General features: G+C 43.4%; 1 protein-coding gene and 1 long non-coding RNA gene across 3 annotated transcripts in view; both read right to left on the bottom strand.

Moving 5' to 3' along the window:
- The window catches only part of LOC134292252 (uncharacterized), a 255,387-nt gene that overhangs the window by 141,497 nt on the left and 85,936 nt on the right, over positions 1-27,954 (bottom strand). The window lies entirely within an intron of this gene.
- Positions 1,523-25,287, bottom strand: LOC109418757 (uncharacterized protein C05D11.1). 2 transcript variants are annotated; one of them, XM_062861243.1, is made up of 8 exons: positions 24,870-25,287; positions 5,984-7,110; positions 5,825-5,920; positions 5,429-5,764; positions 3,072-3,489; positions 2,749-3,001; positions 2,164-2,497; positions 1,523-2,104 (listed from the first exon to the last, which is right to left on the bottom strand). In XM_062861243.1, exons 1-8 carry the CDS (start codon positions 25,186-25,188, stop codon positions 1,739-1,741), a joined length of 3,249 nt encoding a protein of 1,082 aa, XP_062717227.1. In that variant the 5' UTR covers positions 25,189-25,287; the 3' UTR covers positions 1,523-1,738. The 2 variants fall into 2 exon arrangements, with proteins under 2 accessions (XP_062717227.1, XP_062717228.1); XM_062861244.1 differs by lacking the exon at positions 24,870-25,287 and adding an exon at positions 8,651-8,690.

Below are 27,954 nucleotides of genomic sequence, written 5' to 3'. Positions count from 1 at the left end.
AAATTAAAGGTTTTGATCTATACTTTATTAGAAAAAATACAGAAATCAAGCGAATACTTGATTTTCGTATTAAAAGTGGCACTGGCCAAAATAGAAGCATTGCCGCAGTTTTGGCCATATTCTCAGCTTTGGTTTCTATTTTGGCCAATCGCGTGTATTTTTTATGGGAGTGGCCAAATTAGAAGCACCCTGGCCAAAATAGATATATGGGAGCTGATTTTTTAAGAAAATATATTTTTTTATTTCAGTTTTTAATCAAAATGTATGGTTTTCACAGCTGTAATCATCATATTATATTGGAATCTACTAGTAAAAAATAAATGTATGCCGATTTGGATCGTACCAGGTTGAATACCGCACTATGGCCAAAACTCCGGGCTGGCCAAAACTGAAGCTTCTACCCTACCGGATATTACATGACCACTTCAGTATAATAAACTTGCAGCAATTTACGATCAATTGAGGATGACATCATAAAAATCGGATGAAAATTGACGAAATGCCAGCATTTTAAAAATGAGTTGTCGGGGGTCGGGACGTGAAGGTTAATAGGCTGTAAATTACAGTTTAATTGATGAAAATTTGCGTCAGACTCGATTCATGGCTGTGCGTCTCCAGTCACGCGCTTTGCGAAGGGTCCGCAGATCGTTCTCCACTTGATCGATCCATTGCTCTCGAGAACCATTTTTACCGCGTTGTTATCGGACATCTCAATAACGTGTGTCGCCCACCGTAGCCTCCCGATTTCATGCGGTGTGGACATAGGCGAAACTACTGGGGGTGCCGGTGGTGCCAGGCACCCCCTAGAATTTTAATGAATTGCTGTGAGATATGGATGGGGCGAAGAATTATGAATGGATGAATCAATGAATATTAGTTTGTAGTGCACCCTCTGGCAAAAATCCATTGTTTCGCCCATGGACAAGCCGCAATTTTCGCAATTTGTATGGAGCGGAGAGTTTGAGCAGAACCCCCCTCTCCCTAACAGTCTACGTAGTTTATAAACAGGCCCTAACAGATGATACAGCTCGTGTTCATTCGCTTTCTCCACGTTCCGGCTTCTATCCTCCATAGACGGTACGCAACACTTTCCGTTCGAAAACTTCAAGGGCGCGTGGTTGTGCTTTTTATTTGATTTGTGATAAACCGTTTCCGCTGTTTCCGAAAAGAGCAAAATAACTGCTCAACATTTTCATCAACCAAAGAAAAATAAAAACAATGCAAAAAAATTCTCATAGTATCAATTATGTATCAATCAACCCTCACAGTATGAATTCTGTATAAAAATTCCATCACTACATATTAAGTTTCATAAAATCTTTGCATACTACTCAGTTCCCTGCTGTTTCGCATTTTAGTAAATACATCGCCACGAATTACGTCACGTAATTCTGATCTCATACCGTGATCGGGTCGAGTACTTACCTGTTACCTCATTCCTCTTGCTGCTCTACTCACCGCTCGATGGATTGGTTTCTATGAATTGTGATACAAATTGAACAGAACTGACAACTATATAATATTGAGTTTACAATCAACTAAGTTTATTTCAAGCAGTTGTATTTATTAACTGACTTCGAAAAAAGTACGTATATGACGAGCTACGGTGCTACACAGTGTCTAAAATTATTTGCTAAACACAACATAATTTGACATATTTTTGCTACACCCTGTGGCGTTAGAGACACAAACGAGACAAATGCAATATTGTTGAAACTATGGCCTACACGAACATAACTCAGGCCAGAATACTGCCCTCCAAACTGTTTTCCACCTTCAGATTATGACCAAGCTGGTTGAAGGCAGTGGCAACGTCGGCAGCTTTGTCCGGGTGGCACACGATGGCCGTGCGTGCCTCGGCCGAAAATAGTTGCTTCACATACTTCGCCCCCACCCGGGCCAGATCGGCTTCGGTGACCTTTCCGACCTGGCGGACCAGCGCTTGGTTGTATCCGGCCGTTACCTGTTTAAAGCTGGCAAGGAATGACTGCTCTACCACGTTACCGATGCTCTTCTCGCGGGCGATAATTTCGAAGATCAACGAACTGCGAGCAGACTCCAGTAGCGTGGAGTCCCACTCGGCATCAGGTTGGAGTTGTTTTTCCTGGGAAGGGAGGATTATTTTAAAATTTGGTCCAGAGTTTGTTTCAAAGTGGCACTTACGGTAATTGACTTGGCTTCCTTGTAGGCTGCCACCAAATTCGTTGCACGGTATAGCGTAAAGTACAACAAACCCTCATTGGGACGGGGAACAATATTGTATCCGTAGGAGAATCCTTGACCGCGGATTTGACGCCACAGAGGTCCCTCCAGCTGGGTCAAGTACTGCAGGAACAGCAGTAGGGGTGCAAGATCCTCGTCATTGAAATCGGTGATGGCTTTCGAGCTCTGGTACAGAAAGGCGCTTTCGACGCTACCCATACCAACGACGACACCAGTGGAATCCTCCAAGTTACCATCCATGTTCATCAGCTTCCAATCCGGAACAACGACAAACCTGATAGAGAATAAACGTAATGTAAGCATTTGGGCAAGACACAAGTTTAGACATTCCAAAAATTGTTAAGTTTCAATTTGATTTTCTGAAATGCTTTTATTAGAACATTACAGATGATTAAAGACACTTGTTTAACAAATAATTAAAAAAATACCTCCTAGAACAATTCTTGGAAAATGTTTAGGAAGCATTTTCGAAAGATTTTCTCTGGAATTTTTTGTTGAACCACCTGGGAGATTGAACACACTTACTCTTTTTTTAGGTCAGTCGTCTCGGATGCAACCAATTTGCTCCACGGTGCCTCCAAATCGATTTGCAGTTTAGCCATCTCCTCCCAATCGGCCGCAATATGCAACCCCAGATTCTGCGGACGAGTAATGATGTCACGGACTTTGTTCAGCTTGTTGATCACTTTCTCGGCCCCTTGTTCACTATCGAGCTGTTCGATAAGTGCACTCAAAAACTTCTGCTGCTTGAGAAGGGAACTCACGCGAACGTTGCTATCTATAGAATGACAGAATTATGATGTTAACAGTAAACTTTCCAATGCACATCCGTATTAGAAGAATCATACCTTTTTCGTAATACATAGCCTTCAGTAGGTCCCGTACAATGGAGTTACCCTCCCGTTTCGCTTGCGCCACATCGTTTACCATTTTTGAAGCGCAGACCTTGACTCGATCCGTCGTGAATTCAGTTTTGTGCAGCAGTTCGGCAATCCAGTTGATGCCGGTTTCGTACTTGCCTCGAACGACTTGCATCGACAAAGTGGCACTATTGGCGAATGGTCCTAGGCTGAAGCGGTTTCTCGTTTCGATACCTAGCCGTGCCTCGGTTTCGATGGTGTCAGCTTCGAGGGCTGCAACCACTGCTTCGTATGGAATCAGCTCGTCGCCACGTCGGATCGGCGACTCCGTAAGCAGCTCCATTAGCAGTAGCAAGTATGGTCGTAGTTCCGGTTCCACGGGATCGGTGTTCATCGTTACCATGAGCTGAGAGGTTAAAGTATAAACAAATTGTAGGAGATTCTGCTCGGGTACAAAAAAGGCAAATCAGGCAAATTAAATGACTCAGGATCAATAAAAGTTTTATAACTTTTTTTGCACTCAGGTTTCAAGATTTTTTCGGCAGATTTTCAATGAATTCTTTTAGCATATCATTCGGAAATCTCTCCGAGACCTCCTTCAGGGGGACATTCATGGAGCAAATCGCTTGTAGAAATTTCAGAATTGCCTCAATTCATTCCGCTAAAGTAATTCCGGAAAGAATTCCTTTGAATTCTGGGAGGAAGCCCGTACAAGTAATTCCTGAATGAATTTTCGAAGTTATTTTAGGTATGAGATAACATTTTTTCAACATATTTGTCTTCATTTTCATTTTTCATTTTCATTTTGCAGCATTTGGTGGGGCAATGAGAGCGCAAGTCAGTCCAAAGCCGATGATAAGGAGGGGTAATGGCTGAATAGTCTTTGCTGACCACATAAACGCCATGGGATAGGAAAAGGGTATTTTGGTGTGGGATTAGGGTGTTGGTACAGACTTGACGATATCAATGCTATTCAGATGCAAAATAATTTTAAGGCTCAATAGTGAATCGCATACCTTCCAAAACCAAAAAAACAATAATCCACAAAATACCAAGCAAGTCAAAGAAAGAAAAAGCGCCCGATTGTTTATTTTGTCAATTATAACAAACAGAAACTTCTACCCTCTCCGACTCGCCAGTCACCCCGGAAAAAATGTTCCTTCAGTTCTGGAAAATATTCTATCCCCAATTAGGCCTTTAATCGAATTGTCCGCGTGGTCTTGTAGTACCCCTGCTAGGTAAGAACCAGTCATTGCCATACATATTAAATGCTAGACATGACCCCATGGATAGCATTTGCATATGTAAAAGCTTTGCTGATGTGACTTTCCTATTAGGCAATTCTCTCATCACATGTTTGTCTTCAAAATCTTGTCAAGCTCAGAAAATTGGAGTTAATAAACAATACATTACAAGGTTCGAATTCCCATAGAATGAGATCATTCATTCGCACTACAACACCATAGGAGATAATATCACATTGCCTGACTACAGTACAAATGCGAAAAATCTCCCTTTTCCCCCTATCCGCAACCTGGGGACGCGCCCTGTTGGATTTCGAATGCCTCGGAGAATATTACAAACCTTCAATGGCATTCCTATACACTAACCCACATTGCCCATTCAGGGGTCTGACTGGGCCTATTACCCTCCCTCAGTTTGTAATATTCTCACCAACTTGGAATGGGGCACGTTCGTTGTAGTACTAGAATTGTAGTAATGAGCTGAATTTTAGTATGGTGAGAAGGTCAATTCTCTGTTTCGTCAATGAAATGGTGCAAAAAGCGTGGGTATTATGATTCCTTGCCTAATTTGATGCTGTTTGAGCAAAACTTTGGATAACTATGTTGTTTATGTTGCAAGAAATGGAGAAAAAAAAACAACACTGTTGCCCAAAGTTTTACTCAAACAGCATCAAATTAGGCAAGGAATCATAATACCCACGCTTTTTGCACCATTTCATTGCAGAAACGGAGAATCGACCTTCTCACCATACTAAAATTCAGCTCATTACTACAAATCTAGTACTTCACCGATCTGTCCTATTATATTTTCCCGGCACATAAATGACTTCGACAAATGTTCGATATACTATGCAGCATCATGATCAGTATAACAATATCAGATGACTTGAAGATCTGATTTTTACAAAATTGTTTGCCATTGATTATACATTCAGCTATTCCAATCATTACTGCAAAGCACATCGACTACATGCCTGAAATCAAAGCTTCCTGGAAGATATAATCCAAGCCCAGGGTTTTTTCAACATATTTGTCTTCGAGCAGAAAATTTTATCCGATGAGTCAATTATCCATATAAGCTTTTCCCTTGATAATACTTACGTAGCAGAAGTTTGTATGCAAATGGTAGGCCTCCGCATACACGGGTAGTTTCTGTAGATCCAATCCAGCTGGGTCCTTTCCTCCGTCGGTAGCCTTGAATATCTGTACCGGGTGGAATTTGATTCCATCGGTAGACGGAACCGGAATCGACGTCAACATCTCATCCGGTGGAGGCACTTCGTTGGCGGCCATGGCATCGGCCAACTCTTTGCCCTTCTTGGCTAAACCTTCCTCGCCCAGATCGGTTCTCTGCTGTTCGATACGATCCATCTCCTCCTTGGCCGATCGCTTCTGCTCTTCGATGCTAGGGACGGCGCGGACTACAACGTGTTTTGCCTGGTGGGAAAAAAAACCTTATAAATATTCCGACGGTTGATTTGCCTTTAATGTACTTACATCCACGAGATACTTGTTTAGCAAACCGACCCAGAAGTCTTCTTTCTTTTCCTTGAGCTTCTGAAGGAACCTGTTTGCGTTTAGACGATTATCGAACTGTAAGGAGAATGAAATTTATAGCAAAATCCATTGCAAATTATTTTTTGTGTAAAACCGTACATCTTGCTCCACGGCTCCATAGAGAACATCCCCAATGACATGGAACGCCACGTTATCGTGCGGACTGCTTTCCAGGTTGCTCAGCGATTCCAAAATGTACCTTTCCAGCACATTCTCCATCCGTTTCATATCGATCTTCTCCTCTCCCTTGCCGATACGCTCCAAAACCTGTTTCAGTTTTGCGTGAATGTCGTCCACCTTGCCCAGTGGGACATTTTCGAACGAGATGTACAGAAGAGACTCGGCATTTTCCGCAATGTTATATCCCACTCGGCTGGCGTACGGATCTTCAATCTCCACAAACTCTCGCTGCAGAGGGCTTACCGATGTATCCGAAAGGTACCGCAAAAGGACGGAACACGCAGTCAACTCTTCGTATTCAGTTGTTGCCTTGGGCCCACGCCATGCCACATTAACCAAGCCACAATCTTCCTCGTCGGCAGGATAGAGAATTTTGAGGTCCTTCGATTCGTCCAACGGCGCCACCGGCGTTTGCCACGGGCGTGTAAATGCCGACAGACTACCCTTGGAAAGAATCTTCTCTTCCACTGGTTCCAACGCCTTGAAAATATCCTCTGGTTCAATTTGACCGGTAATGATCACGTGAAGATTATCCGGCCGATAGAACCCAGCGTGATAAGCCCGAACCTTTTCATTGTTGGTGCTGGTGCGCAAGTTGGCCATAATTCCACCGGTTTCCGAGCTGTAACCGGACTTCGGATAAATGGCTCGAAGCATATCCAGATGAATCCGCGACTCTCCGGTGTTTTCACGCCCCTGCATTTCACAATAAACCACTCCGCCATCTTCACCTTCCTCGGAAATATGGTGCACTTCCGTTATGAAGCCCGAATCGGTCAGAGTTGGATAAAGAATATGATCCAGGTAAACAGGCAACAGCGACAGAAAACCGCCACTTCCGGCAGTGGTCATCGTGTAACAGGTGTGATCCGTATCCGTCCAGGCGTTCGTTCCGGATGCCAGGCATCGATTGGCAACCAGATCCAAAATTCCTTTGTACGGATACTTTTCCGAACCCAGGAAGATCAAATGCTCCAGGGTATGCGGCAAACCATCGTCATCGTGCGCTTCCGTTGCCAACGCGAAGTATCCGTTTACAAGTGGACCTATGAAATATAATAACTTTGTTTATTCAGGGTGACCAGAAAATTACACATTTTGATTTCCCGGGTTTCCCGGAATTTTAAAGTGTTTACTATTTTTTTACAAAAATGATACGATGGTAGATATTTGAATAATGTGTCAATATTGTATTTCCAAGGTTTGTATTTTATAAGGAAGAGCCTACATAGCCAAAGATAGTTGTATTTCATTATGTAATACTTTCGGGACTTCCAGGATTTCTTCAGGAATTTCTTCCAGAATACCTCCAGGATTTTTGTTACGGGATTACTCCATGAATTCATTCCAAGATTCCTCCAGAAATTCATTCCGAGATTCCTACAGGAATTCTTTCTAAGATTCATCAAGTAATTTTCCCTTGAATTCCTCCAAGAGCTTCGGGATTCCTCCAAGAGCTCCGGGATACCTCTAGGAATCCCTTCTCGTAAAAAATTAAACTCTTGGAGGAGTCCTAGAAGGAGTAATGTTCAAAAGATTTTGAAAATACCACGGCAATAAATATTGCAGGAGAAAATTCATCTAGAATGTTTATATAACAAGATATAGCTGATCTAGATCGATTTAATTATATCTAGACCAGTTTGGATGGTTCTAAAAGATAACTCAAATAAAATCAATATAAGTTCCCAGAGACGAGATGCCTCTACGAAGCATCCTCAGAACACAAGAAGATTTTTCCAATAGAGATAGAATCCTAAACAAGCAAAATTACGTATGTAATTAATAAACGGACCCTTAGGCCACATGTATTTTTTTGCAATCCTGATGTTCTAGAAATAACATTCTTTGATTTGAAAATGAAATTTGAAATCAAAATTTGTGATTCGATAGTACGTACGTTTCGATAGTACGTACACAAAACGAAGCGGTGGTGTACGCACTATCGAGGTATGCCTGTACCGTAAAATGGGGTGTTAAGGAACGGAAAAATTTTTCGTCCTCATCAATTCATGGGTTCTACTTCTTAAAACTTTCAGAAAAAAGCAGTCCGATCATTGTCTTGCTGCCTGCTACGCATATAGATTACAAAATTTGACGATTTTTTGAAGAAAATGAAGATATTTGACAAAATGTGCGAATTTTTGGAAAATATGAAAATGGGGTGTTAAGGAAATTGATTAATTGTAAACAGTGACTGTGATATTTCTTGAACATCGCCGAAACAGATTATCATAGCCTTGAAGGTGCAGTGGTCGTTTCATTTACATCTACCTTTGTATATGATTTTTTTTGTTAAAGCCACAAAATCTGGAAAAATACCGTCAATTGTACCTGGGTGGCTTCAATTTTTAACAAACACATTATTCGCAGTTACTTTTTAGAGTAACCAAATTGAATAGTTTAGACTGACCAACAGGTTGTAAACTAAGCATGTTTTCATGTCCGGGGGAATGTAATATGCGGCCGAGAGAAACACTTCCACACGCGGACATTACATAATAAAAACATGCACATTTATTAACATAAACTATGTACACAATTTACACAATACTACAACATATTAAAATCTATTAAAAGTAATACCGCGGAGAACGCGCGCGGGCAGCATCTTGCTGCTGTTGCAGTCGATGACGTTCTGTTGTTGTTGCTCCCGTTCGTCGTCGTCGTCGTCGGCGGCGGCGGCGGTCGTCGTCCATCCGTCGTCGTGATGAGACGAGCCTTGCCGATGACGCTTCCATAGGGGGCATTCGCCTCACGTTGGATGCTCGTTCACAACATCTCCCCCTTTTAGGATGACGAACGATATTGGACCAAGGTGCTTTTCTTCGAGGCTACGAAGAAACCCTTGATCGTACGATGTGGAGTGAAGCTTGTTGTTGCCCCACCATTGCGCCTACCGTGGAAAATAATGATGCACAGGATGCCGACTATCTGCTGCTGCTGTGTGGCCAGACAGGATGCATCCGATGACGCCGTGCATCTTGGGGATCAAAACCGGGCTTACGCAGAAGGACGTGGCCAGGAAAACGTCTGGCTTCTGCTGCCTTTCGTGATCCGAACGGTGTTCAATTGGAATGGTGGAAAACGAGTGGCTGTCTTCTGGACCGAGTCATGGTGCTGCAGGAGAAAACTGCGTCGATGAGTGCGTCTCCTGCCGAGCTGCGACTGCCAAGTCCAAAAGATGTTGATGATTATGTCGATGCAAAAACAGCCATCTTGTAAATCGACGATCAATCACCATAGGAGCATACCGTGTGTATATGGCATCGGACTCTTTGCTGCGGTGCATGTTTGATCCTGATGATGTTGGAGGGAATATCCATCCTCCGAATCGAACCGTGCTGCCATGGGAGGACGCTGACTGTGCGTTCGGACTCCCACTGGACTTCCACTTGGTTGCCAAATTCGGCGATGGCGTTGGATGATGGGGATTAATGACCATCATTCGGAAGCAAACCCGTGCTGCAGGAGGACATTGGCGATGTGCGACTCCTGCCGGGTTCTGCTGTGCAACGATGACGGTGCATTTTCGTCCATCTTCCCTCCCGCGTAGGATCGTTGAGTTGGTCGTTTGGAGCTGCGATACGACCCAACTACGGAAAACCTCGTCGCCACTTTCATATCCGGGGAAATGTAACTATGCGGCCGAATAAAACACTTCCACACGCGGACATTACATAATAAAAACATGCACATTTATTAACATAAACTATGTACACAATTTACACAATACTACAACATATTAAAATCTATTAAAAGTAATACCGCGGAGAACGCGCGCGGGCAGCATCTTGCTGCTGTTGCAGTCGATGACGTTCTGTTGTTGTTGCTCCCGTTCGTCGTCGTCGTCGTCGGCGGCGGCGGCGGTCGTCGTCCATCCGTCGTCGTGATGAGACGAGCCTTGCCGATGACGCTTCCATAGGGGGCATTCGCCTCACGTTGGATGCTCGTTCACAACACATGTGTATTTACAGTTTTTTGTTCATTTATAAACTCATTTATATTTAAATGTTTTATATGCAAGCATCACTAAATGGCCTAGGGTGAAAACTGTGTATTCAATGCTGATATTTTTTCTGTGGAGCATCGCTTATAGGTCGTATTTTAGATTCTGAGATATTTTAGCAGCCATGAGTCATTTTCATAAATACTTTCTTTTGCAAGAGTTAATGGCAGTCTGGTTTACATATGTTTCGGATACGCGCGAAAATGGTAGGAAAAACTTCCGTAATAAAAACTGCGTCCAATTTCACACGTTGCTATTTATTATTCTGGTTTTAATACAGTGTTGGAAGTAAGTACAAAAGAAAAAATGACAATGTTGCTTCGGGTAATACTTCGGCCGAGGGGCGCTCTAATTTTCATAACATTCTCCCCCCGTTGACACACCGTGTCAATTCACTCCTTCGCTGGAATCCTCAATGGGCAAAATCGCAATCTTGCTGACTGATCGGGTTACTTCTCCATTAGTCGTACGAATCTTTACCACGCGGACCAAGCCTTCGGCACCTCGTGTAACCTCCGTTATGCGGCCCAGGTGCCACAGTTGCGGTGCCATGTTGTCTTCCCTTATTATCACCAGCATTCCTGGACGAACGGTTACCTTGCCCTTATACCACTTACTCCTCGGCTGCAATTCGCTCAGGTATTCTGCTGACCATCTAGCCCAAAAATCTTGCTTCAACTTCTGTAAGTGCTGCTATCTGGACAAAGACGATACTCGCACATTACCGTAGCTCGGCTCAGGAACTGCTGTTAATTCACGGCCCACCAAAAAGTGACCCGGTGTCAATGCAGTTAGGTCATTGGCGTCATTGGAGATTTGCGTTACGGGCCTGGAGTTTAATATTGCCTCTATTTGAACTAACACCGTGTTCATTTCTTCGTAGGTCAAGGATGCCTCACACAAAATCACCTTCAGGTGGGATTTCGCCGCCTTGACTCCAGCCTCCCATATACCCCCGAAGTTCGGCGATCGGGGCGGTATGAAGGACCACTGGATCTCCTTGGCTGCACAGAAGCGATCGACTTCGTCCTGCAGTTGTTGCGACTGGAGCAGTTTGTAGAGCTCCTGTAACTCCGAATGGGCGCCTTTGAAGTTGGTTGCGTTATCTGATACCAATTTCTCCGGACATCCACGACGTCCGACAAATCTATGCAAGGCCGCCAAGAATGCTGCACTGGTGAGATCCGACACAAGTTCCAAATGTATAGCCTTGGTGCTCATACAAATGAACAACGCCACGTATGCCTTCACTTTCGCTGCTCGACGACCTTGTCGGACGAAGAATGGGCCTGCATAGTCTATTCCCGTGCTGTAGAAGACCGGCATGGGGTTCACCCGATAATCCGGCAACGCTCCCATAAACTGCGCACAGTTGTCAGCCGACGTTCAATCGGGCCGGTCGTCTTTCGCTCGGTGCGATTATCGCTGTGGTATCGCTATTCACAATGGCCACCACACGGAAGAACACATTGGTAATCGATTTCAGTGTGCTTCCCGTACGACCGAGTGCGGGGAACATCGCAAAATTCCTCAACGAAAAACTGGAAGTTGATTTATCCTTAGTCAAAAATGTCCAGTTACACTCCACTCGAAATTGTGCTCTCCTGGAGATGCGCAACATAGAGACAGTCGAACGCATAGCCGCTTCACATCATCTCAAGCACTCGATGATGGCAGCGGACAAAAAGTTCAATATTCCAGTGTTCATGGAAGACAGTGCAACCAGTGTCCGCATCCAGGATCTCCCGCCAGATATACCGAATGAAGTAGTTGCAGATTTTATGAAACGATATGGCAAAGTGAAATCCGTTGCAAGAGAATTGTGGAAGAAACATTTTCCTGGTATACCAAATGGCGTCCGTGTGGTACGGATAGAACTTGACAAACAAATACCATCGTTCATCAGAATTTGCGATGACGTAGCTACAGTGTCTTACCGTACTCAAATTCGTACGTGCCGCCAGTGTGAGAGAAGAGCACACCCAAAACAAAAGTGCAGCGAAGCTGCAGCGAAAGAACAAGAAGCCCTAGCAGCAAAATCAGCTTTACAACGCGAAGTCCAACAAGCGCAACAAAGGCAGCCTTTAAACGGCGATCTCATATCCAATACGGCCGACAACCACACTCGAATGACTAGCACCGCAACCGAAGTGAGTAACCGCGAATCAAACACGAGTGCTGAAAGATTGAACTGCAAAACTGTGAAACGGAATGTTCGTCGACTTTGCTCACCCGAGGTCAACCCAGCGCCACAGAAAAAAGCAGATAGGAAAGCAGACACTGTCGGAGCAACTACAGCGACTGATGCGACTGATGATACTACGATAACCGAACCTGCAGTTAACATCGTTATAGACGAGGATAGCGATTTGGATTCTGGCCCTGACCCAGCTCCGGATGACGTAGATGGGTGGATAATTAAATGCAATAAGCGAACAAAGCGAACTGATAAATTCATAAGAAAGTACTGTAATTAATTTTTTATTGCCTGACACGAATGCACTGTCATAGTGTAAAGTGTCATAAATAAATAATAATAATAATAATAATAATAAACTGCACAACTTCAGGAAGATTCATTCGAAAGCACCGGACGCATTTCTTCACTATTTGCCGGATGGTGCATTTGGCTCGGACCGGCCAATAGCGTTGACGTACTATTGCCAGTAATCCTTGCTGTCCGATATGAAGATGCTCCTTGTGTAGCGCCGCGATCAAAATCTTTGTCACATGACTCCGCGGTAGCAGCAACTGGTGTTTCTTGCCGAATGAAATATTGGCGTGTTTCAAGCGGCCACCGACTCTCAGCATTCCTTCACGATCGATGAACGGGTCTAACGCCAATAGCTTGCTTTTCGCCGGTTGGCCGCTCCTTAGCATCCGAAACTCGTCTGCGAAGCCTTCAAGTTGAGCCTGCGAGATAATTTTTTGCGTTGCGGAACGCAGTTCGATTACCGTCAAGAATCCTGTACGCCTTCGGGCACCGTCCTTTTGCCTGCAGTTGTCCAGGAACCGATATATGTAGGCCACAATGCGCTGAAGACGGCGGAAATCACTATACCTTGTTAACAGCTCACATGGTTGCACCTGAACCGACACGTGGGCCAAAGCTGCAAGTTCGTAATCGTTGCAGGGGGGTTGCTCGATGTGTTGGTACGTGTAGTCAGCGTTGTGTAGCATCGACGGACCGTGCCACCAGATGGCAGACTGCTGCAACTCCGATGAACTCAGCCCACGAGATGTCAAGTCTGCTGGATTTTGTTTCGTATTGATGTATCGCCATTCAAAACCGTCCGTTAGCTGTTTGATTTCTCGAACCTTGTTGCCAACAAAAACCTCCAGGGTATCCGGAGATTTGTTCAGCCAACATAGCACAATCTGCGAGTCACACCACAGTACGATTGCGTGGACTTCCAGATCCAGGTGCGGCAATGGTGTCACTCGGGTTTTACTGCTCAACAAATGCATGGCAGCTGTGCCATCTCGCTTAATGCTCCTCAAATAAACACACGCGCCGTATGCTTTCTGGCTGGCATCAGAGAAGCCATGAATTTCGAAAGCGGTTGCATCGTCTGCGAGAGCCCTTCTCGGTATTTGCAATTCGTTGATACGCTGCAGGTCTTGCGTAAACCTTCTCCACCTGGCTTCCTGTTCTGCCGTCAATCGTTCGTCCCAGTTCACGCCGCGGGCCCAAAGCTCTTGTATGAAAAGCTTGGCCACGACAGTAACTGGTTCCAAAAGCCCAAGAGGGTCAAAGATTTTCGCTGTATCTGATAGAACGGTGCGCTTCGTATTAAACTCTCGCATTTCGTCTTAAGGTCGCGTTCTAAACAGGAACACATCGTTTTTTGGATCCCACAGTAACCCAAGGGTCTTGATCACTTCGTTGGGGTTATGATCCTCTATCTTCGCTTGCACTTCACGTTCGTTGACTGGAATCCGTTCGAATAGTTCGGGCGTGTTTGCACACCATTTGTGCAGATGAAATCCTCCACGTTGCAGCATTGCGGTTAGTTGATATTGGCACTCCAGAGCCCTTTGCAGCTCATCATCTCCGGATAGTACGTCGTCCATATAAAAATCCTTCCGAGCTACCTTGGATGCTATCGGGAACTCCGTTTGCTCGTCGTCCGCCAACTGCTTGAGACACGCGGTTGCACAAAACGGTGCGCAAGAGGTGCCGTAGGTCACTGTCGTGAGCTCTAATGTGTTCAGCGGTTCTTGACAGTTTTCCCTCCACAGGATTTTCTGATACGGCGAATCGGACTCATCGACCCGGATTTGCCTATACATCTTAACAATGTCGGCTGTAAAGACGTACTTGTACCGACGAAATCGTAGGACTATCGCCATCAAACTGTCCTGTAGTACAGGTCCGGTGATCAGCACGTCGTTCAAGGAAAGGTTCGTGTCTGAACGCGCCGATGCGTCGAATACAACGCGAAGTCTTGTTGTTGAGCTCGTCGGTTTTACAATGGCATGGTGTGGCAGATAGTATCCATGATCTTCGGTACCTGCATGCTCCACTCTTCGGCAATGTCCTAATGCCAAGTATTCGTTGATGAACGATACGTACTGTTGTTTCAGCTCTGGAGACTGTACAAATCTCCTCTCCAAGTGCAGAAATCGCCGCTCAGCAAGATGTCGTGTATCTCCGAGCTGGTTTACGTTGTTTCGGAAGGGCAGCCTAACAACAAAGCGGCCGTTTTCTCGACGATGAGTTTTCTCGAAATGTTCGATGCACTGCTCGTTTTCGGTTGTCAGCTTCGTCGTTTCCGGAACTTCTTCTTGCTCCCAGAAACGCTGCACAGTATCCTCCAAATTTGTTTCCACCGGTTGGCAATGGGCGGTAGTTACCACCACTGGCCTCTGATTGCTCCTGTAGGAACCGCAAACAATCCAACCGAGCTCCGATCGCCATAGCATAGGTTGACCGATGTCGAGCTTTAGGCGTTCAGTTATCAGTAGCTCAAAAAAGAGTTCGGCCCCGATCAACATGTCTACTCGAGCTGGAATGTTGAAACGGGGATCTGCTAGGTTCAGGTCGGGCGGTATATTCCATGGACGCACATCAATTTTCTGCAACGGAAGAACGCCAGTAACCTGTGGCACTATAAGGAACTCCAGACTCCACGACGACTCGTTGCAGGATGATTTAACTTCGGCTGCAGTTCTCTGTGTTGCCGTTAGCTTTTCACCATTGATCCCAACAATGGGAACTCGCACGTTATCCAACTTCAGTCGAAGCATTTTGACGAAATTTTCGGATATGAAGTTGGATTGGGATCCTGAATCCAGCAACACTCGACAAGAACGGTAGCATCCACGAGTATCCTTAACTTGCACTACGGCCGTCGACAGAATCACTTCGTTTTTGTTCGGTTGAACAGATTTTCCTGTGAAACTGGTGCAGGTGACAGCTGACGTTGTTTGTTCGGGTTGGGTGGGCGGTTCCTTCTTCGTCTCCGGAACACTTCCTTCAGTAGCCTTCTCCGCCGGCACTGGAACCTCACTATGCAGCTGCGTATGGTGTTTTCTTCCGCAACCAGCTACCGTACAGACCCTGGACTTGCACTGGCCCACTCTGTGGCCTCGCTTCAGGCAGTTGAAACAAAGTTGCTTCTCTTTGACCATCGCAATTCTCTCGGGTAGCGTCATTTGCTTCAACGCGCTGCATTTGTTGATGTTGTGCGGCTCATCACAAATTACGCATACACCCTCGTTGATTTGTAAAGCTGTGTGCACCCTGACGTGTTGCTTCGGAGCAGTTAGTTGCGGTTTCTGCTTTACGCCCTCATTCGTTCGGTGTGACGTACCTGCCTCGCAGCGTTCAAGCACAAAGCAACGGTTGCGCAGAAATTGCATGGTTTCCGTGTAGTCTGGCAGTTCTTTTGGTGTGATGGTGCTTTCCCAGAGGCTCAACGTGGCCTTGTCAAGCTTGGACGTCAACAGTGAAACCACCAGCTGCTCGGACATACCCTCCATATGTTGATCGTGGAATTCCAAGGCCTCAACGTGACTACTGCACTCCTCTACAAGCTGCCTCAAGTCTGATGAACACTCCTTATTCATCTTCTTTAGGCACCCTACACACTACTCAAACCGTTTGACCAACATTGCCACCGCCCCCTGGTTGGTCGAACCAGCGAATGTTTCTGCAACCATATGACGAACTGCCAAATCGTGTTGCACCAACATGTCACTTTGGTTGCACATTAGAATAACTAGCCACAGAAGTCCAATGTCGCGACTGTTCGTGTGACTAACATCTAGTTTGCCACGTCCTTACGGCGTCACTAGCGGTACTAGAAGTGTCAAATAAATTTTGTTTACCAAAACAAAAGATCCTCTACAAGATGGACACTTAAAAATAGTCATTTATTACAATTAAAGTCATTTAAATAATTAAATAGAGAAAGTGACTACAGCGCCATTGGAGTTCTAGTATATTTCTATTGGTTGCACCAACATCATCCCCCATTTGGAATCGCACTATGTTTGTGCAACAACACTACACACGGTACGATCGGTTCGTCAAACATTGGCTCCGCCCACCGTTGGTTTGAGTAAAATCAAACTGGTTTGATTTTTGCCGACCAAACCGTCAACCGTCAAATCGGTTTGACGAACTGCCAAATCGGTTCGTCAAACAGCATCACACACGGTCAAACACAGCACCAACTCAACCACCAACCTGGGGGCGGAGTCAATGTTGGTCAAACCGTTTGAGTGGTCTGTAGGGTGCCTTAGGTTGAGAAGACCACCAACATGAATATCGATGATCGTCCTTTTATTCTCGAACCTCTCTTCTAACAAGTTCCAGGCTGCTTGGAAATTGTTTTCATTCAGTATCTGCTCACTGATCACGTTCTCCGCCTTTCCTTTCAGTGACTGCGTCAAGTAATGCAATTTGGTTGCATCAGACAATCCGGGATGTTTTTGCATCAAATCTTGGAAAAGCTGTATGAATCTGAACCACCTTTCGTATGTCCCATCGAAGGTTGGTAGAGGGACAGCTGGTATAGACCTGTGCGCCGACTATATTTTGCTCGGCGGCGGCGTGAGGGCCATTTTTGACCGGCGGCGGCGGCGTCATCGGCGTCACGCCGGTGGCAGCTTTCGGCGGCGGCGGCGGCGGCGGCGGCGTGAAACGGCGTGACCAAAATTTGACCTCAATTTCAACATTGGCAAAGCGAGGAAGTTGTCATTACGCTCTAGAATTTGTAGTCTGAGCTTTTTCATGACCATTAATGACATAAACTATACGTTAAAATGATTACCTTTTTTTATTTCTGTTCGGATCCGTCACTGCGTGATTAGACCTGTTGCGACATTTTTTTACTTATTCAATTATTTGGAAGGCTCGGCCGCCAAATCCCAAGAAACAGAACCAGTTGAATAACAGTTTAATAAACTAAAGTTTGCTCAAGAGTCAAGAGTTATTTTTGTTCCACTCCTGGATAGCTAAAATGTTTATTGTGAAGATCATAAATGAGCCGAAATGATTTGTACATTTTTGTTTTTACGTTGTTTGCATTTTTCAAATTTTTAACTGCCTTAAGATGAAACATCAAAAAATCCCATTGCAATTTTGCATACAAACTTTAGAGGCACATATTTGACGAACAAAGCATCGAACCAAGCCGCACTTGTTTATCGTGGCTTTGCTCACTTGCAAAAAAGGTAGCTTTTCTCAATCGAGCGCATTTGTTTGCGAATTTTTAAGATTGGTGCTCTTGAAAACGTGAGTAGAAGACCAAGTCGGCCATTGTGGCAGCCATATTTGTATTCTGTGATGTTTCTTCTTTATACTATATTAGTTTGAGAAGCCGAAGTACTCGCGGCTGTTTCGAGGTCAAGGATAACAAATATTTATAATTTGAAAGGAATATTGAGACATTAGACCCGGTATACCGGTATCCTTAGTGTAATGAATGTTGCATTACTCCATTGCAAATGAAGGGCAATTGAATATTGATTTTTCTACAGCTTTTCCTTTGTTTTCTCAGAAGTTTGAGAGGAATTTCAGAAGGAAATCTAGGACGAATCTTCGAAAAAAAAAATCCAGGAGGATTCCCCAAATGAATTCAAGCAGCAATCCCAAGGGAATTACAGCAGGAATTTCCAAAGAAATTCCAGGATGAATCCCCTACGGAATTCGAGAAGGAATCTCCGAAGGATTCCAAGCAGGAATCAACGAAAAATATCAAGAAGAAATCTCTGAAGGAATTCCAGCAGAAATCCCAGAGAGAATACTCGGAGGAATTTCCGAAAGAATTCCATGAGGAATGCTCGAAAGAATTTGAGGAGGAACCCCATAAGGTATTCCAGCAGAAAACTCCGAAGGAATTCTAAGAACAATCCCGGAGGAATTGTAAGACGAATCCCTGGAGGAATTCTAAGTGGAATTCCCGAAGGAATACTAGGAGGAATGTCCGAAGGAATTCAAGAAGGAATGTCTTATTTATTTATTTTCTTCGTCTTCAGCATACGCTGTACAGACTGTATATACTAAAACTAAACATTAGTGTAAGTTTCTCATACTAGCTCTAAATCTATCTCTGCCAACATGTCCGAAGAAATTCCAAGAGGAATCACCATAGGAATTTCAGAATGGAATGCCGAAGGAAATCCAGAAAGAATTCCCGACAAAATATCAGGAGAAATCTTTGAAAGAATTTTAGGAAGAATCCTCGAAGGAAGAACCCCTCAAAAGAAACCCTGAAGGAATTCTAAAAGGAATCCCCGAAATTACTCTAGGAGGAATCCCCGAAGGAATTCCAAGAGAAATATTCGACAGAATTCCAGGAGAAATTCTCGAAAGAATTCTAGGAAGAATCACCGAAGGAATTCCAGGAAGAAATCCTGCAGGAATTCTAGGAGAACTACCGATGGAATTCCAGCAAGAATCACCGAAGAAATGGAAGAGAAATCACCAAAGGAATTCCATGAGAAAATCCCGAAGGAATTCCAGGAGTACTCCCCGATCAGGACATCCGCGAAAGAAGTCTAGAAAAAATTCCCGAAGAAATTGCAGGAGAAATTCCTGCAGGAATTTCAGAGGTCACCTCGGAAGGAATTCCGGGAGGAATCTCCGAAGGAATTAAAAGCGGATTCCTCAAAAAGGAAACACCGAAGGAATTCTAAGACGAATCTCCATAGGAAGTGGAGGAGGAATCTCCAAAGAAACTTAAGAAGGGATCTGTAGTGAATCTAGCAAGTAATTGATTGAAATTAGTTGAGCGTGCTTTCGGAGCAGTACTAGACTGAATGCGAGAGCTATTGATAATGATGACGGCTCGGATGATGATGATGATTCTTGGTCGAAAATGTGCGCTTGCTTCGTACTGGAAGGTGGGCTCTTCATTCTTTCTGAGGAACATGAATGAAAGGGTAGGAAAATATAGCAGCCAAGAGGAGAAAGAGCGAATGGTTGGCTGACTGCGTCGCTCAGGCTGAATGATGGGAACAGTGTGCGTGCGAATGGACAGCGAGAGAGTGAGTGAGAGTGGGTAAAGCAACGAATGGAATTACCGATACCGGTAATGGAATGAAATGTGTATGTGAGAGCAAGACAGTGATAAGTTCTGGAAAGCGTTCTGCAGAAATGTGGCTGAAGCTTTCCTCATTCTGTTGGCTATATTTCCGAGTAACGGACGTGTTCAAAATTTCTCGAGATTTTAATCGGGACGCAAAAAGAAAGTTGGTGTATACTACAGGATCCTCCAAGGAACCGCAGGAAGAATCTTCGAATACAAGGAGAAATTCCCAAAGGAATTCCAAGTGAAATTACCGAAGAAATTCAAGAAGGAAACCCCGAAGGAATTCCGGGAGGAATGATTTCATGAGGATTTTTCGAAAGAATGAAAGGAAGAATCTTCGAAGAAAAATCTAAGAGGAATTACCAGAGGAATTCCAGGAGGAAACCTCGAAGGAATTCCAGCAGGAATCCACGACGGAATATTAAGAGGAATTTCCGAAAAAAAAACCAGGAGGATTTGATGAAGGAAGTCCAGGAGGACTTCCCAAAGAAATTCCACATTTTTTGAAGGAATTTAAATTTCTTCTCAAAGTATTTCTAGGGGGAACCATCGGAAAATATCCAATAGGAATCCTCGAAGGAATTCCATGAGAAAACCCTGAAATAATTCTAGGAGGAGTTCCCGCGGGAATTCCAAGAGGAAACCCGAAAGAATTCCAAGAAAAATCTCCGAAAAAAATCGAAGAGGAATTCCCGTAGAAATTTCAGGAGGTATCCGCGACGGAATATCAGGAGGAATCCTCAAAGAAATTTCAGGATGAATCCCCGAAGGAACTCTAGAAGGAATCCCCGAGGGAATTTAAGGAGGAATCTTTGAATTAATTCCAGGAGGAAGCCCTAAAGGAATTCCAGGAGGAATCTCCGAAGAAAGTCCAGGAGAAATCCCTGAAGGAGGTCCAGCAGAAATACCTATAGGAATTCTGGGAGAACCCCTATAGGAATTCTGGGAGGAATCTCCGAAGGATTTCCAAGCGGAATACTTGAAGGGCTTTCAACAGGAATTCCCATAAGAAGTCCAGTAAAAATCTCCGAAGGAATTCAGGAATCCCTGAAGGAATTCTAGGAGAAATCACTGAAGCAATTCCAGAAGGAAATCCCAAAGGATTTCCAGAAGAGCTCCGGAAGGCATTTCATGAGTAATCACTGAAGCAAATCCAGGAAGAATCTCCGAAGAGAAATCACCCAAGAAACTCCAGGAGGAAACCCCGAAGAAATTTCAGGAGAAATCCACGTTAGAATATCAGGAGAAAGCCCCGAAAGAATTTCAGGAGGTATCCATGAAGGATGTCTAGGTGGAATACCCGAAGAAATTCCAAAAGGAATCTCTAAATGAAGTGCAGGAGAAATCCTTGGAGGAATTCCATGACGAATCCAGGCGGAATCTCTGAAAGATTTCTAAGAGGAACCACCAAAGAAATTTGACGGAATATAAAAAGGAATCCTCGAAAAAAAATCAGGAGGAATCCTCGAAGGAAAATCTAGGAAGAATCTCCGGAGGAACTCCAACAGGAATCCCCGAAAGAATTCCAGGAAAAAGCCAGGAGGAATCCCCGAAGGAAGTCCAGGGGAACCCCTGAAGGAAGTCTAGGAGGAATTCCCGAAGAAATTACAAGAAAAATCCCTGCAGGGATTCCCCCAGGGAAATCCTCGATGGAATTCCGGTAGGACTATCCACAGGATCTCCAGGCGGAATCCTCGAAGGATTTTCAGCGGATCTTTCCGGGTAGGGGGAAGGATTTGCAGGAGGTGTTCTCTAAAGAATTCCAGAAGGAAATCCTTGAGGAATTCTTGTAGAAACTACATGAAAGATCCCTCAAAAAATATGCTTGATAATAATACCAAGGAAATTATTGAAGGAACTCCTAAAAGATACCCTGATGAAACTCCTGTAGAAATTCCTGAATGAGCTTCTGGAGAAATCTCTGATGTGACTCCTGAAAGCATCCGTGAGTCTTCTTGAAAAAATCTCAATCTAAATCTACTATCTGAAAGAACCCCAGGAGCGATCCCTGGAAGAACTTCTGGAATAATTCCTTAAGGAACTTCTCGAACTATCCCCTAAGGATATCCTGAAGATATCTTGAACACTTATATAGGAATCGCTCAATAAACTTCTGGGGTAATCGCTGAGTTGTCCTGGTGGTATCCTTGGATCTTCGTATAAGATTCTCTGAAGGAACTTCTGTAGGAATCCCTAAAGAAATTCAGCAGAAATCTCTGATGAAACATCTGCAAGAATCCCTGAAACTCCTAAAGGAATCTATGATGGAACTCCTGGAAAGAAATGGTGTTGGAATTTCTAATGGTACTTCAGAAGGAATCCCCGCAAGAACTCCTAGACTATTTTCTAAAGACCTCCTGCAGGAATTCCGAAGAAACTTCTCACTTGATTCTTTATGAATCCTCCTGAAAAAATATTTAAAAGGAATTCTGGAAGGATACCTGAACGAACTCACGTTGAAATAGCTTAGGGAACTTCTGAAGGAATTCCTAATGAACGCATGGAGGCATCCCTGAATCCTCCTGGAGCTATTAGGAAGACCCCTGAGCGAACTGGAGAGATAACCGAAAAAACTTTTATAGCAATCCTTGAAAAACTCCTGAAAGAATCTGTGCAAATTTTTCTTGAGGCTCCCGAAGTAATTCCAAGAGGAATCCCTGAAGGAATTTCAGGAGGGATTATTGAACAAATTCCAGGAATTTTTTATGGATCTCCTGGAAGAATCTCTGAGGAACCTCCTGGACTAGATCCTGGAGAAACTCCTGTAGGAATTCCTGAAGGTACTCACAGAATAATCTATGAGAGTTCCTGAGGGATCTTCTGGATGAATCTCTGAAGGTACTCCTGTCGAGATCTTCCTAAGAGATCTTCTGAAAAAAAAAAAACATCCTGGTAGCACCTGAAGATTTTTCTGGAGGAATCCTTTTGGAAAATTCTCTGAAGAAGCTTTTGGAGAGATGTGAATGTGTTTTCTAAGAATTGAGAAATCAATTATAGCGCATTTAGTTCACCCCTGGACTATCGCACTAGTTTTCACGAGTGCGAAAACGCAAATAAAGGAGCGCGATGGCATCATGTCCACTCGGTGTCTTCAGAGCACTTATTCAGCATAGATTGAAGAAATAGTGCGCCGAAGACATCAACTTGATTTGATGCTATCGCGCATTTTTATTTACGTTTTCGCACTTATGAAGACTGAGTGCGCAGTCCAGTGGTGAACTAAATGCGGTATATTGTAATCAAACTCTTATGATAGTGATCGTGAGATTTTTTATCTCAACTTTATATAAACTTAATTTCGTTCGTGCACTGATCACCGGCGCGAAAAATGAAAATCGGCGGCGTGACCAACAGCGGCGTATGGCGCGCCGCCGATACATCGGTCGGCGTCGGCGTGGGACAAAAAGTGTCGGCGGCGGCGGCGTGGCGCGGCGGCGCACAGGTCTAAGCTGGTAGTCCGGCCGGTTGATTAACAATCACTGGTTGTTGTTCGCCGGCAACCGCGGCATCGGCCAACCGGGGTCGAACAGCAGCAACTTGTTGCATTCGATATGCCTCCACAGCAGAGCAAATCGCCACTGGAATATTTAGGGGAAAAGCGGGTAACACCGTCAGGGGGGGTAAGCCCGTCACCCCAATGATTTTACCAGAAAACAGTTGTTTAGTACCTTTTTGGCCACACGCCTTATTTGTTTTTATTATTTTTACTCTTTTGAGACAAATGATACCAAAATTGACCTGTCAAACTCGAATAAAATCAGGCCAAACATGTCTAAAGGTCCAATCTGCAGAAGAGAGGCTCTCTTTGGTTTCCCTCTCTTTCGTTAATATCTCAGCTGTTTATTTGTATTATGATTGTCTCCTTGCATTGAACGATGGTCAAAACAATCGTCTTTCGATTTGTACTGCAAAAATAGTTGAAAAGTGTACCATTACATTGCAATAATTGAAAGAGAAAGTGAACAAAGAGAGCCTCTCAAATGCAGATAGGACCTATTGAAATGTTTGGCCTGAAATAAACAAAACAAGCGCACGCGTCATAGTACCAACGGCGGATGTAATATTTCGTCGGTAGAATTTAGCTTCTGGAATACAAAAGAAGTGCAAAAAATAACTTTCATCAATTATGTATTCTCTTCTGTGCTATTCTTTAGTGCCAAGATTCATTGAATGGTCAGTTTCAACAATTTTTCAGAAATTACGGTGTAATTTAAGAAAAGTGGCCTTATCGGGTAAGCCCGTCACTCATCGGCGGGGGTAACACCGTCATGCTCTTCGGATCACCAGATGTTTGTTGAACTGGCTAGGCGTTTCTATTAGATACCACGCAACTACAAACTGATGACCAACTAGGGAAATTTCTATAGGGGTCGCCCATACATGACGTAGCATTTTAGGGGTGTCCCGTTTATGTAAGTCTATGTCATACTGATCAGCTTTGCCGAAGACACCAAATCATTGGATTCTTAGATATGAGGCTTGGAAAATTTACATGCTCACTAGCGCTGCCCAGTTAGGAATTTCGAACTTTGTAACTGATCATCTGTAAGTTATTAGCGTATCCAATATTTATTCCGAAGACACTATTCCTAATTATCAGGGTCTTGAGCTGTTGCATGTCGTAGGGTTTGCTTGACAGCCTGATATGGTTCCTGTAGTGCAATTTATCATCAAACTGTTGGTGCCGCCTCTGGCGGCCAAGTTACCAATTAATCATATGAACCAAAGTTCTAAATGGTAGATCTTTTCAAGCCCTAAAACTTTGCTGAAGAAAGTATTGCGCTATCTCATAACACACCCGGGATAATTGGTCAAACCCCCAAAAAGCCCAAATCTCATAAGCTTAGTCTCCTATTAAAAGCGGATTCCAATTGCGCCCAGTGATTTAACAAGTGATTTAACAAGAGTATCGACTGTAGAATGATTGGTAAACCATCACTGCACTTCAAAAATGTATTGAAAATATTTTAAAATTGAAATCTTCAAAAGTATCAATATAAAAATATATGTGACGGGCTTACCCCATAGGGGTGACGGTCTTACCCGCACTGAATTAAAAACATCAATATTTAATATGGTTGTGTTATGTGCATTGTTCGCCAGAATTACCATAATTTGACAATTCCAATGCACAAGTCTTATAAAAAACTAATGAATCAAATATTCTGCGCACTGAAAATATCAATTTTCGTCTTAAATTTATTTTGAAAAATCCAAATGCTTAAGGTGACGGGGTTACCCCTTCCTCCCCTACCTTCATAGAGCTGCTCGAATTCTATGAATTGTTTCTCCTGCTGAACTCGTTGATCAGGAAACGTAGCATAAATCTCGTTCTGTAGGATGTTGAACTCATCATAGCAGGCATCCACTCGTCGCAGATAGGTGTCCAAGTGATGAACTGTGATTTCCTCTGGCTTGGCAAGTACCAGCTGTATTCGCTGCAGCTTCGACGTGACAGCTTGTCGGCGGAACTCAAACTCGTTCATCTTCTGATCCATGATGTTGTGTTGCTTTTTCTTCTTCTGATCAGAAACCGACGGCGTATGCATCACATTACCCACTGTGCCATCCATCTCACTATAGTCTTTTTAGCAAGTTTTTCTTTCTCACTGAATGTTCACTGTCAGCACTATTGTCTCACTGATTTCGGGTACGAATACCGAAGAATGTCCGTATCGCAGCACCCTCTGTTCGGCTGGTAAACACTTCCGATCGGCTTCGACGGAAGTCGACGCTTTCTTCTACAGCTCCAAGGTCGGACTTCCGCGGAAGTCGATGCTCCTTCACTTATCCGGTAGTTCCAACGGGGAACGACGCGGGATTGAGGTTATGCACTACGAACAATTTGCATCCGGACGCATGCCAAACGATGGTCGGACACAAAGTTGTTTTTTCTCGCGGAAAGAAGTGGTTTCCTCGGAAACTCCACTTAGTCACTCGCGACCGATCACTCCGCGAAATCCGGCTCGATAATTGGACCAAAAATGTTTCGGATACGCGCGAAAATGGTAGGAAAAACTTCCGTAATAAAAACTGCGTCCAATTTCACACGTTGCTATTTATTATTCTGGTTTAAATACAGTGTTGGAAGTAAGTACAAAAGAAAAAATGACAATGTTGCTTCGGGTAATACTTCGGCCGAGGGGCGCTCTAATTTTCATAATAACATAATATATATATATTCCACATTTTCAAAAAGCTGTCACGTTTTAGCGCCAATCATTAATAATATTTAAATAAGAAAAGTGACGAAATATATTTTGAAGAATATGCCTTCGTTAACACATAACAAAACACCTAAAGAACATAAACTTCTGTAAAGAGGGGACTACTGCGGCATTGAGTAATAAATATTTGACCAATTTTCTAATTATATGTATCACTCTAACACTTGTTTCTAAAGATCCATATTGTATTAGTTGAATTTATCATCCATAGCAACTGTTGGGATGTCTATGACCCTAAATGAAATTCGTAATAGGTCATTCAGAAAAGTAACTGTTATACAATGAATCAATCGCCTCAAAATTTCATGATACAAATGACAAAGTTATATGAGAAATTTAATCCCTTAACACCCCACCAGTTTATGAAACTTGACTTTTTTCACAAAATATGTCGGTATTCAATAACCACCTTAGTAACATAAAATAGTTTACCCTAGTATCGTTTGGAATGAGTTGTAGAACACCTTACGATTACTCACATATTTTTCCTAATAATTTTTCTGACCTCACAAATGAATGTTTCAATGGTAGCAAAATTGAGAAAAATCAATGCCGTTCTATTTTTGATGTCTAGTGTCCAGTTTAAAACGTATTTTCATGAGTGGTAATCCTTACAGTATGCCTTTATTTCCAACACACATTTGAAGCGAATTTGGAATTAGTAAATCAATTTGTATACGGTTTGGCGCTTTTTCAAAGTAGTGTGTGAAGATGAATCCCTTAACACCCCATGAGTTCTTAACACCCCATTTTACGGTATATCAGATGACTTGAAGATCTGATTTTTAACAGAATTGTTTGCCATTGATTATACATTCAGCTATTTCAATCATTACTGCAAAGTACATCGGCTACATGTCTGAATTCAAAGCTTCCTGGTAGATATAATCCAAGCCCAGGGAAAAAAATGTGTACGTTATATCGAAGCAAAATGTACGTTATATCGAAACACAAAAAACCAAATGACTTTTTCGTAAAAACTTATGTTTTTCATTATTGGTTTTGTGAATTTCACCGAAATCATTATTTAGAGTTAATTTTTTTTTTTTATGTCTTTATTTATGAGATTTTCAGCCCGAGGCTGGTTCATCTCAGTTTCAAAGCGAGAGAAAAGAAAACTAGGGAGACCTGAGGGGTATTTCCTAGTCTGGAATATACATTTCAAGTTCTGGGCTGTCAATTTGTCTACTTGTCTTTGTTGTTCAAAAAGTTTCCATCTCGTATCCGTGGGAATAGCCTTGGTTGGTTGCCTTCAAGTGGGGGTTGGTAACGTAGAGATACAATCATAGTCAGTGGGTGGTGCTTGATTCGGTTGTCCGTTTTTGGGTGTTGGTAGAGTTGAAATCCAATCGTTGTCCGTTGTCATGCCTATGTCGTTGTCGGGTTTGGAGGTGGGATTCTGAAGCCTCGGGGGATATTACCCCAGAGGGCTATTGTCAGGTTCGACAGAATCGAATTTTAGTCAGGTAGTGAAGTTTAGATAAATACAAACAGGCCAGCCTCTTTTAGGAACGTGATCAGTTTTGCTTCACTAGTCTCGTGATTTTGGAGCACGTCTGTGATGCTTCCTAGCTGGTGGGATGTTCGGAGGTATTCCAGTTTGGGGCATTCGCAAAGAACGTGTTCAACAGTGTTGAGGATGTTACAGGTGTCACATATCTTGCGGAAAGTTGATCCCCCAGAAAAATTGTGCGATATCCTGGAATGCCCTGTTCGTAGTCTGGATAAAATAACTTGTTCTCGCCAGTTGTGACGGTCTTTCCAGGTTTCGGTGTCCCCTTTGATTTTCCGGAAGAACAAGGACCGGTTTGCCCTCCATTATTTAGAGTTAATTCCACGTCGAATACATCAATACATACTGGCATAAAAAATACTAGGGGTACTCACTAAACAGATTAAATCGCTGTGTATGCTACAATTTTCTGTTTATTTGAAATGTTTCATGATTTTGCGAATGAAATAATCAAAGGTTGCCTTGGTGATCGCGACGTTTAATCAGTTTAATCAGTTTACGCTGTTAAGTGAATCCCCCTATTAAATTTATCTCTGCTTCGATATAACGTACAAAGAGAAAGTTTTTTGTACGTTATATCGAAGAGTACCTGTAATTGT

This window comes from Aedes albopictus, chromosome 3 (genome assembly GCF_035046485.1).
Source record: "Aedes albopictus strain Foshan chromosome 3, AalbF5, whole genome shotgun sequence".
Classification (NCBI taxonomy): Eukaryota; Metazoa; Arthropoda; class Insecta; order Diptera; family Culicidae; genus Aedes; species Aedes albopictus.
Note: the sequence above shows the minus strand (reverse complement) of the source record. Positions and strands in the feature narration are given on the sequence as shown.